Source organism: Aquarana catesbeiana, linkage group LG07 (genome assembly GCF_042186555.1).
Source record: "Aquarana catesbeiana isolate 2022-GZ linkage group LG07, ASM4218655v1, whole genome shotgun sequence".
Taxonomy (NCBI): domain Eukaryota; kingdom Metazoa; phylum Chordata; class Amphibia; order Anura; family Ranidae; genus Aquarana; species Aquarana catesbeiana.
The window spans coordinates 22,020,218-22,037,263 of NC_133330.1; the positions used below are offsets into that span (position 1 = coordinate 22,020,218).

General features: G+C 46.1%; 1 protein-coding gene across 3 annotated transcripts in view; it reads left to right on the forward strand.

The window, feature by feature from the left end:
- The window catches only part of TMCC1 (transmembrane and coiled-coil domain family 1), a gene marked incomplete at its 5' end in the record, with an annotated part of 138,635 nt that extends 123,727 nt beyond the window's left edge, over positions 1-14,908 (forward strand). For all 3 annotated transcript variants that reach the window (XM_073591754.1, XM_073591753.1, XM_073591755.1), the window contains 4 exon segments: positions 2,477-2,737; positions 4,880-5,580; positions 9,054-9,189; positions 12,838-14,908. In XM_073591754.1, the coding sequence (XP_073447855.1) occupies positions 2,477-2,737; positions 4,880-5,580; positions 9,054-9,189; positions 12,838-13,152 (1,413 nt within the window). In that variant the 3' untranslated portion in view covers positions 13,153-14,908.
- Positions 14,909-17,046: the final 2,138 nt, after the last annotated feature.

The window sequence follows — 17,046 nt, forward strand, 5'->3', positions numbered from 1 at the left end:
ACACACTTACAGTGCAAGGGGGAACTCTGCAGATCCTGCTGTAAAAGGGAGCCTTGTGGACCCTGATGTGAAGGAGAACTCTAAGGACTCTGATGTGAGGGGGACTGCTGTGGACTCTGGTGTACAGGGAAACTGATGTAAGGGGTTTCTCTGGTCACCACAGCCCCCTCCTTACACAAGAGTCCACAGAGCCTCCCCCTTACAGCAAAGTTCACAGAGACTGCGGACAGACTACAGGAGAGGGTCGGGGGGCTGCCGTCGTGCTGCGGGAGGGGGCCGGGGGGCTGCCGTCGTGCTGCGGGAGGGGGCCGGGGGGCTGCCGTCGTGCTGCGGGAGAGGGCCGGGGGGCTGCCGTCGTGCTGCGGTAGAGGGCCGGGGGGCTGCCGTCGTGCTGCGGGAGAAGGCCGGGGGGCTGCCGTCGTGCTGCGGGAGAGGGCCGGGGGGCTGCCGTCGTGCTGCGGGAGAGGGCCGGGGGGCTGCCGTCGTGCTGCGGGAGAGGGCCGGGGGGCTGCCGTCGTGCTGCGGGAGAGGGCCGGGGGGCTGCCGTCGTGCTGCGGAAGAGGGCCGGGGGGCTGCCGTCGTGCTGCGGGAGAGGGCCGGGGGGCTGCCGTCGTGCTGCGGGAGAGGGCCGGGGGGGCTGCCGTCGTGCTGCGGGAGAGGGCCGGGGGGCTGCCGTCGTGCTGCGGGAGAGGGCCGGGGGGCTGCCGTCGTGCTGCGGGAGAGGGCCGGGGGGCTGCCGTCGTGCTGCGGGAGAGGGCCGGGGGGCTGCCGTCGTGCTGCGGGAGAGGGCCGGGGGGCTGCCGTCGTGCTGCGGGAGAGGGCCAGGGGCTGCCGACACACGGGCTCCAGCACACAGCCTGTGATTTACGGCCTAAGCTTTACTCCTGTGTGGAAAGGGCCTGTGTCCCTTGTCCCAGCCCCCCTCTCCCACCCTTAATCGGCTCTCATCTCTCCTTTACTGAGCTCTTTAGAGTGTAATTTCAGCTCCCCACCCCGTTTGGAAGCTCAGACAAGCTTTATAAGTTCAGTGCTTTGGCTATAGAGAAGAATAGACAGCAGATAAACAGGTACAACTTATGTAAGAGGATTTGTTCCATCTCTGTGGCCAGTCACTTCACTGGGTATATGGAAAGGTTTACAACCCATTTATAAACTAAATTCTGGGAGCTGTACCCAATAACGACCAGCAGAGGGCAAAGGACTAGTCTCCAGTATTGCCCGTGATCTCCCTGCAGCCAATCTTTTCCCCATTACTGACTCACAATGCACTGTGTCTGTGTGGGGGCGGGGCAGTAATCTTGGTAGAGGCAGAGCTTTGCTCCCTGGTAACAGAGCCCTCACACAAGTCATAGCTGCCCCCCCATGACTAGTGACCTGTTGACTTGATTGGATAGTCAAGAAGCAGCAGGAGAGGTGAAGGAAGCACAGATGTACAGAATGAATGAGGCAGAATCAGGGAGATCCTTGCAGTGCAGATCCTCAGGTACAGCTTCCTCTCCAGCAAGGAGAATAGTGAGCAGCACAGTCGGGACATCACCAAATCTCACTCTAAATCTCCTGAGACTAACTATCTTGCACTGCGGATATACAGATGTGCTTGCGCACAAAGGGGAACCCGCACACATATGTGAACAGTGTTTGCACCACACACGTGAGGTATCGTCGCAAACGTCAAAGCGAGAGCAATAATTCTAGCAATAGACCTTCAGTGTAACTTTAAACTGGTAACCTGTAAAGGCTTTTAAAATGTCGCCTATGGAGAATTTTAGGATCTGTAGTTACGGGCGTTTGTAGTTTTTTTAAAGTGAACCATGTTTGGTATCTCTCTACTCGGCGTAACTTCATCTTTTATATATTACCAAATAAATTGGGTATTCTATTGTATGTGTGCATTAAAATGAATGCCTATTTTCTCCAAAAAGTTAGCGTTTGAAAAATCGCTGTGCAAATACCGTGGGACATAAAAAAATTGCAACACCCATCGTTTTATTATCTAGGGTCTCTGCCTAAAAATATATATTATTTGGGGGTTCTAAGTATTTATCTAGCAGAAAAAAATAGATTTTTACATGTAGGAGAGAAATGTCAGAAATGGCCCGGGTGGCGAGTGGTTAAGCATGGGTGGTCAACCTGTGGCCCTCAAGCTTACATAGTTACATAGTAAGGCCGAAAAAAAGACAATAGTCCATCCAGGTCAACCTGTGTAGGTGCATGTGTATCAGTGTCTCTAATGATTTCCCATATCCCTGTATGTTGTGTCCTTTAAGCTGTTGCTGAACTACAAGTCCCATCATGCCTTTGGGAGTCATGCTTTTAACTGTCAGCCTTGCAATGCCTCATGGGACTTGTAGTTCCACAATAGCTGGAGGGCCACCGGTTGAGCACCAATAGATTAAGGCCTTGTCACACTCTCTATTGCCATCTTCCCATGTATAGTATAATTAACCTTTTTTTTTTCATGGTTTTGTCTCCACAGATCGATCGATTAGAAGGTGGTACTCTGTCCCAGGCATCCAGTATGGTGTCCTCAGGGACAGATGGCATGCTGGCCCCGGATATGGTGGATGGAGTGCCTGATCCTCAGCGCACCAAGGCCGCCATCCTGCAACTGCAACAGAAGATCCTCAAGCTAACCGAACAAATCAAGATCGAGCAAACCGCCAGAGATGACAATGTGGCTGAATACCTGAAACTGGCCAACAATGCCGACCGGCAACAGGGCGCCCGCATCAAGCAGGTGAGACACGCGACCTCTCCAAAACATAGGCAGACAGAAAATGGGCGTATTGTCAGATGAGGTTTTGGTGTTGAGGTCATCCATCCCATATAGTGTGTTCATGTAACACTTCCAGGTACCGGTATTTGCTCCCACAAAGATCATAGTGCTCACCGTGTCTTCCATTCATCTACTTTTCTCTCCAGGGATGTATCATCCTTAAAGCTGAACTCAGGTATAGTTGCGCTAAACCAGGAGTTCAGCTTTAAGGATGATACCATCCTGGAGAGAAAAGCAGATGAATGGAAGACACGGTGAGCACTACAATCTTTGTGGGAGTGAATACCTGGAACACATGGCTATATATGATTTGTAGTCTATGCTACATACAATTAATACTCGCAGCGGGCACATCTGTAAGTGAAGGAAATACTTTGGGCCAGCTTGGTCCAAACAAACTATTTACTTTTATTTATTTACAGATGTGCGCGCTGAGAGTATAAATTGATCATAGTGCTCACCGTGTCTTCCATTCATCTATTTTTCTCTCCAGGACGGTATCATCCTTAACCACTTCAGCCCCAGAAGCTTTTACCCACTTCATGACCAGGCCATTTTTTTTTCGATACGGCACTGCGGAACTTTAACTGCCAATTGCGCGGTCGTGCGACATTGTACCCAAATAAAATTAACGTCCTTTTTTTTCCCCCACAAATAGAGCTTTCTTTTGGTTGTATTTGATCACCTCTGCGATTTTTATTTTTTGTGCTATAAACAAAAAAAAAAAGCGATAATTTTGAATAAAAAAACAATATTTTTCACATTCTGCTATAAAACATTTCTTCATCAAATTAGGCCAATATGTATTCTGCTACATTTATTTTGGTAAAAAAAAAAAAAAAAAAAATCCCAACAAGCGTATAGGAGGACATCATAGAGCCTTGCGCACAACCGGTCTGTTGCAGTATGAAAAAAAAAAAAGTAAAAAATAAATTAGTTAAACAATATTGAAAAAAAGAAAAGAAAAAAATTGACTTTTTTTGTGTCCCTGATCACCGCCACACCAGTCATGTACTCGGTATGTAAAAAATTAGATAAAATAAACAATATTTTAAAAAAATGAAAAAAAATTGCCTTTTTTTTTTTTTTTTTTGGTGTCCCTGATCACCGCCACACCAGTCATATGATGACTCTGTATGGCCCTGGTGACAGTATGTAAAAAAAATAAAAATAAAATAAAAATTCACAATTTAATTTATTTTTATTTCTTCATGTTCCAAAAAATGATGACATAAAATTACAACTTCAAAAATAAAACTGCCATGTCTCTTACTAAATACCTTGGACTGCCTACTTTCCAAAAAGGGGTCATTTGGAGGATATTTGTACTGTCTTGGTGTTTTTGGGCCTCAAGTCCGTCAGTACATCAGGATTAATCAATTTTCAAATATATCTCATAGTTTGTGGACTTTCCTACAGACTAATATACACCCCCCACCCCGCTAGCGCGCAAAGGCAAACGTGTGCGTCGGTCACGCACGCAAACAGCTATCGTCCCACACATATGAGGTATCGGAACGAACGTCGGATCAGGGGCAGTAATTCTAGCACTAGGCCTCCTTTGTAAAACCTAAAGTGGGTAGGCTTTTAAGGTGTCGCCTATGGGTAGTAAAATTTACATTGTTGTCGTTGCGTGGGTGTAAGCAATTTTAAAGTATGACATGTTTGGTATCTACTTACTCGGTGTATAACATCTTTTATATTTTACAAAAAAAAGGGTTATGTATTGTGGTTTTTTTTTTTTTTTGCATTAAAATTTAAAGTGTATTTTTTCTCAAAAAATAGGTTTTCAAAAACCACTGAGCAAATACCGTGTTGCAAAAAAAATTCACCAATTTATTCTCTAGGGCCTCTGCTTTAAAAAAAATTTATAATGTTTGTTCTAATGAATTTTCTAGCAAAAGAAAAAATATTTTCACATGTAAACCAAAAGTGCCAGAAAATAACTGGTCTTCAAGTGGTTACAATGTTTCTCAAGAAGATTCTTGCATCTGTTGTAAGGTTGTTCTGGTGAGCCGTTCCCAAGGGGCTGATGCAGCTGCTCCCCGGTGTTGCCCTCCTGAAGCCAGTTGTCTTATGTATATCTTCTTCTCTCGCCTTCAGGTATTTGAGAAGAAGAACCAGAAGTCATCACAGACCATCCTGCAGCTGCAGAAGAAATTGGAGCATTACCACCGCAAGCTGCGCGAGGTGGAGCAGAACGGGATCGCACGCCAGCCCAAGGACGTGCTGCGGGACATGCAGCAGGGACTGAAAGGCGTTGGGGCCAAAGTTACCGGCTTCAGCGAGGGTGTGGTGGACAGCGTACGAGGGGGATTGTCGAGTTTCTCTCAAGCCACCCACTCGGCGGCCGGAGCCGTGGTGTCGAAGCCCCGGGAGATCGCGTCCTTGCTGCGAAATCGGTTTGGCAGCAACGAAAACATTCCATCCCTGGATGACCCATCCGGTTTGTCTTCCACCCAAGGAGAGGACATGATTCAGGGCAAAAGTATGTCCGCCCTGAACGCCTTCCAGGCCAGCCCCAAGTACGGGAGTGAAGAAGATTGCTCTAGCGCTACTTCTGGATCACTGGGAGGCAACAGTACCAGCGGAGGACCTGGTGGAGGAGGGGGAGGCGGAGGAAGCTCCCGAACCAACACCTTGGACATGCATGGAGGACTGATGGGGTTCGAAGTGGTGATGCAGGAGATCCAGGAAATGCGCGAGACCCAAAACCACCTGGAGGAGTCACTGGAAGGACTAAGGACTCAGTATCAGACCGATTACTCCTTCATCCTACAGTCGCTGCAGGAGGAGCGGTACAGGTGAGACTAGGCCAAAACAGCCCAAATTTTTAGTCATTTTTCATTTTTGGTGGGAGTGGGGAAGGGTTAGTTTTTGTTTTTTTATTGTTTGTGACCCCATTGGGAAATTTCCCCTCATTTCCTTCCTGTTAGATCAGGAAATGAGGGGAAATTGATGTGACTCAGGGCAAAAGCCTGAACACCTTCCAGGCCAGCCCCCCAGTACGGGAGTGAAGAAGATCGTTCTACCTCTACTTCTGGATCACTGGGAGCCACCAGTACCAGCAGAGGACCTGGTGGAGGAGTGGGGAGGCTGAAGAAGCTTCCAAACCAACACCTTGGACATGTATGGAGGACTGGTGGGATTCAAAGTGGTGATGCAGGAGATCGAAGAAACTTGCAGGACTCAGAAACAGCTAATTGAGTCCCTGGAAGGAGTAAGGATTCAGTATCAGAGGGATTACTCCTTCATCCTACAGTCTTTGCAGGAGGAGCAGTACAGGTGAGTCTAGGCCACAAAAACAAACCAAATATTTAGAAGTAGTTCATTTTGGGGGAGTGGGGAAGGGTTCGTTTTTTTATTGCGGTTTGTGACTCTACTGGGCAATTTCACCGAATTTCCTATGGAAGTTAGGGGAAACTGACATGACTTGGGGCAAAAGCCTGAACACCTTCCAGGCCAGCCCCAAGTACGGGAGTGAAGACCCCTGCTCTAAGGCTACTTCTGGATCACTGGGAGCCAACAGTACCAGTAGAGGACCTGGTGGGGGAGGTGGAGGAAGCTCCTGAACCAACACCTTGGACATGCATGGAGGACTGGTGGGATTTGAAGTGGTGATGCAGGAGATCGAAGGAGTCCCTGGAAAGACTAAGGACTCTGTATCAGAGCTATTACTCCTTCATCCTAAAGTCCCTGCAGGAGGAGCGCTGCAGGTGAGTCTAGGCCAAAACGGCCCAAATATTCGGCCATTTTTTATTTTGGGGAAGTGAGGAAGGGTTCGTTTTTATTGCTGTTTGGGACCCCAATGGGAAATTTCCTGTTAGATTTAGGCTCCTTTCACATCTAGGCATTTTTTGGCCGATTTTCTGCTTCAGCTTTTAAAAACGTCCAACAAGACAAATCCCATTTATTTCAATGGCCCCTGTTCACATCTGAGTGTTCTGTCACTGTGAGCAAAATGCCCGTTGCTCAAAAAAGTACATGAGCTTCTTTTTTTGGCAGATTACAGGGCGTTTTACTGCTTTTCATTGGTCGCGTGTCAACTTAAAACGCCTGTAAAAATAGCCTAGATGTGAGCGGATCCTAAGAAGTGATGGGAAATCTCCAATGGGGATTCGAGCTGCAACAAAATATTTTTCATTAAAATGAGGAAGGTTTAGAACCTCTGTATATCTCAGTAACGCCCTCCGTCACAGGTACAGGAAGTATGGATGAGACCGTACAGTTACAATATAGTTGAATAGAGGAGGAATTGGAGGGACCTGCTCATTAGAGCTTACAATCTAAGAGATACTTAAGGCCTCATGCACACGAGACACCGGTGCAAACTCTGCTGAACACATGTTTTTAAAAGCTAAAACCGGCGTTTAGAAACGCCCTTAGCCGCATTTACCGCCTTTGCGTCTAGAAGCATCTGCAGAGCAGAGAATGACATTTTGCGACCCGACTTTGGGGCCCCATATCTCGGGGCCACTTAGCACACCAAATTTGGGGTTCACTAACACAGTGGAACTAGCACTACAACATATCCAAATTTGGAGTTCCTAGCATCAAGTGGCCCCGAGATATGGGGCCCCAAAGTCGGATCGCAAAATGTCGTCAAGCACTTTTCTGCAGCAGAGAATGACATTTTGTGACCCCGTATCTCGGGGCCACTTGGTGCTAGGAACCCCAAATTTGCATATGTTGTAGTGCAAGTTCCACTCTGTTTGCACACCAAATGTGCAAGCACCGTCCTAGCACCAAGTGGCCCCGAGATATGGGGCCCCAAATTCGGGTCGTAAATTGTTCCTTTAAAAACACTTATAAACGCAAACGCGGCTAAACACGGTACCGGCGTTTAGCCGCGTTTGGCGTCTGAACCCATTTTTTTGCTTCTGGAAAAACGAGGTTAAACGCAACTGCCTAAAAACGCCAAAAAACTAGACTGTATAGATGGACACATAGGATAACATTGAATGGGTTCAGGGGCAGTTGAAAAAAGCGTCCAACTTTTTTTTTTTTTTGCGAGTTTAACAGCGTCTCGTGTGCATGAGGCCTTAGTATCTTCCACGTTTCTCACCTAGGCAAAGCTCCCCCTCCCCGCCCCCCCCTGCAAGCACAAATGTGTCGCTGGGCTTGGGTCCTGAAAAAGCCCTGCATCACTTCTGCGCATGCGCCGGCTTCCCCGGCCATCAATACATTTTCAGGGTTTTCCACGCATGTGCAAAAACTGCTACCAGAGAAGTCCAGATCCTCCCCCTTTCCTGGACGTCCCTGAAGAAAGGACCCATCCAGTGGTGAAATATCGCCATTGAGTGGTATGAGCGCCACCTGCTGGTAATACAGTACGTGGCCTCATTAGCTCTGCTGACATTTTTTGGCTAATCTGAAATGAGATGTGATGTTGTCTATGGCAGTGGTCATCAACCCTGTCCTTAGGGCCCACTAACAGGCCAGGTTTTATGTATTACCTTGGGGAGATGCAGTCACAGACTGCAATCACTGAGCAGCATTATGGTCTACCCTCAGAGGGCCACTTCTGTCTGTAGCCCCCCCACCATCAGAGGTCAAGAGCCCCCCCCCCACTCCCTTACATTTCAGTGAACCCCCCCTCCTTACCATGTGCTGCTGCAAGGAAGAAGCTGGGGGCGGAGCTAGGAAACAAAGTGCAGGGTCTGGAGAGGAGGGCTGTGGAAGACGGGGGGGGGTGCTGCGGCTACATAGATGCTAGATCTGTAGGAGGAGCTCTGCCGTCCTCTCTGCTGCCGATCGAGGGGGGGGGGGGGGGGGTTAACAGAGACGAGCCTCCCTGACTTGTTCATTCTCCGACTTAGTTGGGGTAGGCGGAACACCTTTGGAGCAGGTCCCTATTCCAATCCCTGAGTCCTAACCTTGTTCTTCAAGGGAAAACCCTAACCCCCTAACCATAACCCTAACCCCCTGACCCTAAGTTCTAAGCGGCTGCACAGAGAACCGCAGGATCTGTAGTAGGGGTTCTGTCCTCTCTGCTGCCATCTGCTGAGACGAGGTGGGGGCGGAGATGAGGGAGGTGCGGCAGCTGCAGGAGAGGTGCGAGGGCCACATGCAATGGCCTGGAGGGCCAGAATCGGCCCGCAGGCCTTGTGTTTGACACTCACCTGATCTAGGTGATCCCAAGGTTTTCTGAATCCTTTCAGTTTTAGGAAGAAATCTTTTTTGTATTATAGGAGCGTTACAATTGTTTTTGTGTTTGCAAATGAAAAATAAAAGGAATCCCGCCATTGACATTGTTGTTCCCCCCCCCCCCCATCAGGTGTGAAAGGCTGGAGGAGCAGCTGAACGACCTCACAGAGCTCCATCAGAACGAGATCATCAATTTGAAGCAGGAGCTGGCCAGTATGGAGGAGAAGATCGCCTACCAGTCCTATGAGAGGGCGCGAGATATCCAGGTAAGACGCCAAGAATGTTGTGGAGATCCTAAAGTAAAACTCTGGGCCAACTATTGAATTTTTAAAGCTGAGTATTGTATTTGAGGATTTGTAGAGTGGGTGTGGTCTCTGAATGAACACCCTATTAGGCTTCAGTAACAGGAGGTGGAGTTTATTATCGCTTAAAGTGGTTGTAAACCTTCTACAACCACTTTTCACTACAGGTAAGACCAGGGGCGGACTGACAACTCATGGGGCCCCCGGGCAATCAGAGATTATGGGGCCACATAGTATACACAGACACACAGTATACACATTAATGTACACACAGTATACACAGACATGTTTATATTGGCTGTCCCTGGTCCATACTGTCCCTGGTCCATACTGTCTATTGGCTGTCCCTGGTCCATACTGTCCCTGGTCCATACTGTCCCTGGTCCATACTGTCTATTGGCTGTCCCTGGTCCATACTGTCCCTGGTCCATACTGTCTATTGGCTGTCCCTGGTCCATACTGTCTATTGGCTGTCCCTGGTCCATACTGTCTATTGGCTGTCCCTGGTCCATACTGTCCCTGGTCCATACTGTCTATTGGCTGTCCCTGGTCCATACTGTCCCTGGTCCATACTGTCTATTGGCTGTCCCTGGTCCATACTGTCCCTGGTTTTACTGAGGCTGGCAACCCTGATGGGGCTCCCTAGTGGCCCAGGGCCCTCGGGCAGTGCCCGAGTGGCTCAATGGTCAGTCCGCCTCTGGGTAAGACTATAATGAGGCTTACCTGTAGCTACCCTGGATATCTCCTAAACTTGCACCGTTTTTGGTGATAGCTCCTGTATCAGCATGTGCCGACGTTATTGGCACATGCGCACTGAAGCAACGGCATGTGCCATTACCGGCCAATCATAGGGCCGGAGCCCGCGATACCCAGAAATAACTCCGGGAGACATGTCGCCGGGCATAGCGGTGTGCCGGGAATGCTGCCTTTGTCTTGCAGGATTTTTTTTTTTTTAGTGGGTTTACGACCACTTTACTACTTGCCGACTGTCGCTTTACTGCCACGATTTGCCACGTTTCACGCAGGAATTTACGTTTGCGCTTCATTCTAACATTCTGTCCATGATGAAATGGCAGACCGTGGTAACACACGTGGTCAGAATGGCGCCAGTTGCACAGCTCCCGATGTACACATGGTGATTTCTTTTGGCACACTGGGGATAGATTTATTAAAACTGGTGTAGTCAGAATCTGGTGCCACTGTGCATAGCAGCCAATCAGCTTCCAACTTCAGCTTGTTCAATTAAGTTTTGGCAATAAAACCTGGAAGCTGATTGGTTTCTATGCAGAAGTGGGCCTGATTTTGCACCCTCCAGCTTTAGTAATTAAACCTTACGGACTTGGACGCCTGAAAACACTCCCCCGCCCATTGCAATGCATGCTTCCAAAGCGCCTTAGGGCCAGTTCACACCAGATGCAGTTCCGTGCGCTTTTTTTTTTTTTTTTTTTCTGCACAAAATGCATGCACAGTATTTTCCATGTATTCCAATGGCTCTAGTTCACACCATGCAGTCAGTTTCCGTTCAGTTTCTGCACCAAAAACTGACTGCATGGTGTAAACTAGAGCCATTGGAATGCATGGAAAACACAGTGCATGCATTTTGTGCAAAAAATTAAAGCGCACGGAACTGCATCTGGTGTGAACTGGCCCTAAAAGCGAATTTGAAAGCACCACAAAACTGGACTTTTTACCTTTTTTTTTTTTTTTTTTTTTTTTTACCCCAAAAAAAAGTGCCCCGTTAGCGTCTGAAAAGCGGCGCTAAAGCGGCGCAAAAACGAGCCAGTGTGAAAGTAGCCTTATAAAGGGCGGGGCTCCCTGTGACTGTGCTCGCAGCCTTGTGCTGCCATCTGCTGGTGTATTACAAAACTTGAAACTTTATGATACCACCTCGTATACCATAGTTTGTAGACGCTATAACTTTTTGCGCAAACCAATCAATATACATTTATCGAGATTATTTTTATTATTTTTTTGCCAAAAACATGTAGCAGTATAAATATTGACCTAAAAATTTTGAAGAAATTTATTTTTTTTACATTTTTTTTTTTTTTTTTTTTTTTTTTTTTTGGATAAGCAAAAAGTAAAAAATATTCGGTGTATCTTCAAAATTTTCAGTTTTTTTTTCTATTATAAAAATAAATAAATTATTAATTAAAATACCTATATACATTCTATTATAATTTTTTTTTAATTTATTTTATTTTATTTATTTCGGGTACTTATATAGCGCCGTCAATTTACGCAGCGCTTTACATATACATTGTACATTCACATCAGTCCCTACCCTCAAGGAGCTTACAATCTAAGGTCCCTAACTCACATTCATACATACTAGGGACAATTTAGACAGGATCCAATTAACCTACCAGCATGTCTTTGGAGAGTGGGAGGAAACCGGAGTACCCGGAGGAAACCCACGCAGGCACAGGGAGAACATGCAAACTCCAGGCAGGTAGTGTCGTGGTTGGGATTCGAACCAGTGACCCTTCTTACTGCTAGGTGAGAGTGCTACCACCACACCACTGTGCCGCCCATATATTTTTTTTTAATGCTAAATAAAGTTATGAAGTATATGTAAATTTCAAGATATTAAAACAAAATGAAAAATGATGTAAATTAAGAAAAAATTGTAATCAAAAGTATTGAAAAAATAAATTAATTAAAATTCCTATATAAATTCTATTATATTTTTTTTTAATGCTAAATAAAGTTATGAAGTATATGTAAATTTTAAGATATTAAAACAAAATGAAAAATGATGTAAATTTAGAAAAAATTGTAATCCAGAGTATTGGAAAAATAAATTATTAATTAAAATTCCTATATAAATTCTATTATATTTTTTTTTATTATAAATAAAGTTATGAAGTATATGTAAATTTCAAGATATTAAAACAAAATGAAAAATTATGTAAATTACGAAAAAATTGTAATCAAATGTATTGAAAAATTAAATAAATTATTAATTAAAATTCCTATATAAATTCTATTATAATTTTTTTTAATTCTAAATAAAGTTATGAAGTATATGTAAATTTCAAGATATTAAAACAAAATGAAAAATGATGTAAATTAAGAAACAATTGTAATCAAGAGTATTGAAAAAATAAATAAAGTTCAGTAGTGATCAAATACCAGCAATAGAAAGCTCTATTTTTGGGGGGGAAAAAAAATGATAAAATTTTGTGTACAGCATTGCATGACCGCGCAATTGTCGGTTTAGCGCAGTGCTGTATCGCAAAAAATGGCCTGGTCATGAAGGGGGGGGGGGGGGGGGTAAACCTTCCGGAGGGCAAGTGGTTAAAGTCGAGTATTGTATTTGAGGATTTGCAGAGTGGGTGTGGTCTCTCAAATAACATCCCATCAGTAACAGGAGGTGCAGTTTTTATTCTATTATCTCTTTAGAGTGTTGGGTATGTTACAGTACAATATGCAATAAAAAGAAATCTAAAAGAATATAAATAAATTAATTTGCATAGCTTGAGGACCATCTATTTCTGCTCTCAGCTACAAAGCCCCCCCACATGTCTGTTTCCCTCACTGATGACTCCTCTCCCTCTCCGAGCCATTAGGTGACCCATTTTTTTTTTTTCCCCCCCATCTCTCCTGCAGGAGGCGCTAGAGGCTTGCCAGACGCGGATTTCGAAGATGGAAATCCAACAGCAGCAGCAGCAAGTTGTCCAGCTGGAGGGTCTGGAGAACGCCACCGCCAGGAACCTTCTAGGCAAACTCATCAACATCCTGCTGGCGCTCATGGCCGTGGTCCTGGTCTTCGTCTCCACCGTGGCCAACTGCGTGGTCCCGCTACTAAAGACTCGCGGCCGGACGTTGGGGACGGTCCTCCTAGTCCTGGTGGTCGCCCTGCTTTATAAACACTCCGATTCGCTCTCCGAATATCTGGAACGACTACTGTGGCCCCCGAGATAACCGTGCTCCCCCCCGACACAAACTGTGAAATGAAGTGGGTACAGTCTTCGGGGCTTGCGGAACAAGAAGAGCCCATCGGCCTAATGGCTGGCGGTTGGGGGGAAGGAGGAGTGGTGCGGCGGTGATGCCGTGTTTTTATTCTTAATTTTTAATTTTTTTTTTTCATATACATGAGAGTTTTATCCGAGACAACTCGAGAGTTGGCAACCTGCCAGTTGGCACGGCCCCCCCCCCCCGCCTTCCTCACGCCTTACAACCCAGAAGGGCGCTGCGTTGGGCGCTTTCAGCACCCCCCTCCCCCCCCCACAATCTAGAAGTTGGAAGTCATTGGGGCAAGCAGAGGGGGTGGCGAGAGTGTACTGTTTACATAGAATGAAAGAAGTTATGAACTTACTTTTTTTTTTTTTTTAAATTTTGGGCGCTTTATTGCCCGTCGACTGAAGGAGAACTACTGCGTTGTTTTTAATTTTTTTTTTTTTCTTACCCCCCCCCCACCCTTTGCGTTTACTTGGAACTTCCCTTAGACCTCCCTCCCCTGGCGCCAAACCTCACATCCCCCCCCATTCCCTGGACTTTCAGTACTGTGCCTTCAGGGTCTGCGACAAAGGGGGGGGGGGCAACTCTGACTTTAGCAAGAAATGCCCGGAAGCCCCCCTTGGAGCTCGGACAGTTTGCATTGCGGCAATAAGGCACAGCGACCTGCTTTCTGCCTGACCCGGAAAAAAACATCAACTTTTTACTTAAGTGCCTTACTGCTTCTGTATCCCAGGGGAGTGGGGGGAGGGGAAACCGGACATTTTCTGCACCTTGAGGTCAACAGGTGGTACCGTGGTCCAAGGGGGTCCAAAAACTGCCTTTTACACTGAAACTCTGGACTTTTCCCCCCTCCCCCCCCCCCACCTTAACCCGTTTTTTCTTTTGCAGGAGATGATCCGCGGCACCCCCCCCTCCGCCCAGCCAGCACTAACCTCCGGGCCGCTGCACATTCCTAAGCGGCGGGCGGTGGACAATCTGGGCGCTAGTCACTCCTCGGGGGAGGGGAAGGGGGTGGAGACTGCTGTCCTACGATGCCGTCTATAGTTCAGCTTTGACCCCCTTTTTTTTTTGTTTCTCAGGATGTCACCAGTTTTAACATATATAGCGTCTGCCTTCCTGACCCCCCCCCCCCTCCCCCGTACAAACTGAGAGCAGTATTTATGGGCGCTGAGAGGCGCGGATTTCAAAGATGGAACTCCAGCAGTAGCAGCAAAGTTGTCCAGCTTGGAGAACGGCACAGCCAGGAACCTACTGGGCAAAGACCCATCAACGTCCATGGCCGGGTCCTAGTCTTTTTTTTTTTTTTTTTGTCTCCACTGTGGCCCCACTGCATCATCGCGCTACTAAAAGCCCCGCGGCCGGATTTTAGGGACGGTTTTTATTGAACTTTTTTTTTAATTATTATTATTATTTTTTAATATTAGCATTGTAGCCGTCATTTTTGTCAGGGGGGTCGTGCAGCTCCTCTGGCAGAAAGCGGCTTGTGTACAACCGGCCGCACTTTTTGAAAAGAGATGCTCATGCTGCTGAGAGCCACTGGGGGGCGCTGTTGGTGTAGTTGGGAGATTTTTTTTTTTTTTTTTTTGGAAGCAGTACTGATTCGGTACCATTGCTGTAAGTGTTTTATCTCCACCAGGAGGTTTAATATTTGAATTAATATTATTTGGAGTGAGAGGGCAGGGCTCGTTTGAATAAATGAGTAATGTTTTTAAACTAAAAATTGTGTGTTTGGTTTTTATTTTTATTTTTCCCTGAATATGTTCTCTTTTGGGATTGTTCAGTAAAATAGGGTTGCGCCGATACTAGGCATTACATGCAAAACGCTCCAATACCTAAAACTAATACCTTTTTTGAGGTGCGATTTGAGCCCCTACAAAATGAACGGGGCTCAAATCGCACTGCAAAGAACTGCATACAATTTGAACAGGAATGCGGTGCGATTCCTGTGCGAATCTCATGCAATATCCCCCACCGCTCCTGTGTGTGTGTGTGTAGAAAAGGGAAAAGCGCCATCTAGTGGACAGTTTATAAATATTTTAGAAAATTTTTTTGCCTATACAGTGGAACCTTGGATTACGAGCATAATCCGTTCCAGGAGAATGCTTGTAATCCAAATCACTCGCATATCAAAGCGAGTTTCCCCATAGAAGTCAATGGAAACGAAGATAATTCTTTCCGAGTTGACTTCTATTGCATGCAATACCGCATGTGGCCAGAGGTGGGGGGGGGGGCGCCGGAGAGCCTCGGAAACTGAGTATTTGCGAGTGTTTCTAAATATTTCCGAACGGCTTCGAACCGTTCCGAGTGTCCCCGGCGCCCCCCCCCCCCGCACCTCTGGCCAAATGCGGTACTGCACCGCCCATTTATCTTGAATTCTGCTCATTTTGCGAGACAACACTCGTAAACCGAGTCAGAATTAAAAAAGAAAAAAAAAAAAAGTTGCTCGTCTTTCAAAACGCTCGTTAACCGCGTTACTTGTAAACCAAAGTTCCACTGTAGTTCTACTTTATTGTGAGTTTATAATAAACTGCCCACTAGATGGCGCTTTTCCTATTCTACACATACAGAGGAGCGGTGGGGGATATTGCATGAGATTCGGACTGGAATCGCACCGCATTCCTGTTCAAAATGCATGCAATTCTTTGTAGTGCGATTTGCGCCTTTTTATTTTGTATTGTCGCAAATCGTTACTGCAAAGTATCCATACTCAGTATTGGCGAGTACTTGACCAAAAGTACCATTACTTGTACTAGTCAATAAAAAAACTGGTTAAACAGTTTTATCCCTAGGATGCACCAATACCTGTGTTTTATTTTTTTTTTTCTTTTACCGGTAAGAGTACCGATACTATTGGTCAAGTACTCGCCAATAGCATTTACCAATATCTTTGCTTTGCAATTTTAGCCCATACAAAATGAATGGGGCTCAAATCGCACTGCAAAGAACCGCATACAATTTGAACAGGAATGCAGTGCCATCTAGTGGGCAGTTTTATTATAAATGTTTGAGAATTTTTTTTTTGCCTGTAGTTCTTTATTGTGAATTTTCACATTTATAATAAACTGACCACTAGATGGCGCTTTTCCCTTTCTACACACACAGGAGCGGTGGGGGATATTGCATGAGATTCGGACAGGAATCGCACCGCATTCCTGTTCAAAACCCATGCCGTTCTTTGCACTGCGATTTGCGCCTATTTATTTTGTATTGACGCAAATCCTTACTGCAAAGTATCCATATTCAGTTTTGGTGGGTACTTGACCAAAAGTATCGGTACTTGTACTAGTCGATAAAACGATCACCCAGTTAAACCCTAGGATGCACCGATATCCGTTTTTTGTTTTTTTTTTAAACCGGTGAGTACGAGTACCGATACTACTGGTCAAGTACTCGCCGATACCAATCACCACTATCTTTGCGGTGCGATTTTAGCCCATACAAAATGAATGGGCTCAAATTGCACTGCAAAGAATCGCATGTGATTTGAATAGTAATGTTTTAAATAGCCTCGCGGGAGGTAAATGTCTTTTTTGCATGTGTGCGCTGTAATATTTTGTTCTGTTTTGAACAGTAATGTGGCGCGATTCCTGTCTGAATCGCATGCCGTATTCCCCCTCCACACCTGTGGGTGGGTGTGTATAGAAAGGGGAAAAAGCGCCATCTAGTGGGCAGTCTATTAAAAGTGTTAGAACTCACATCCTGTCCAAATCCTATGTGGTTTCCTGCACCGCTCCTGTGTGAAGTCACTCCGGCAAACCCGGGTTCATACAGGAGCGGTGCGGAAAACCGCATAGGATACGGAAAGGAATCGCACTGCATTCCTGTTCAAATTGTGTGCAGTTCTTTGCAGTGCGATTT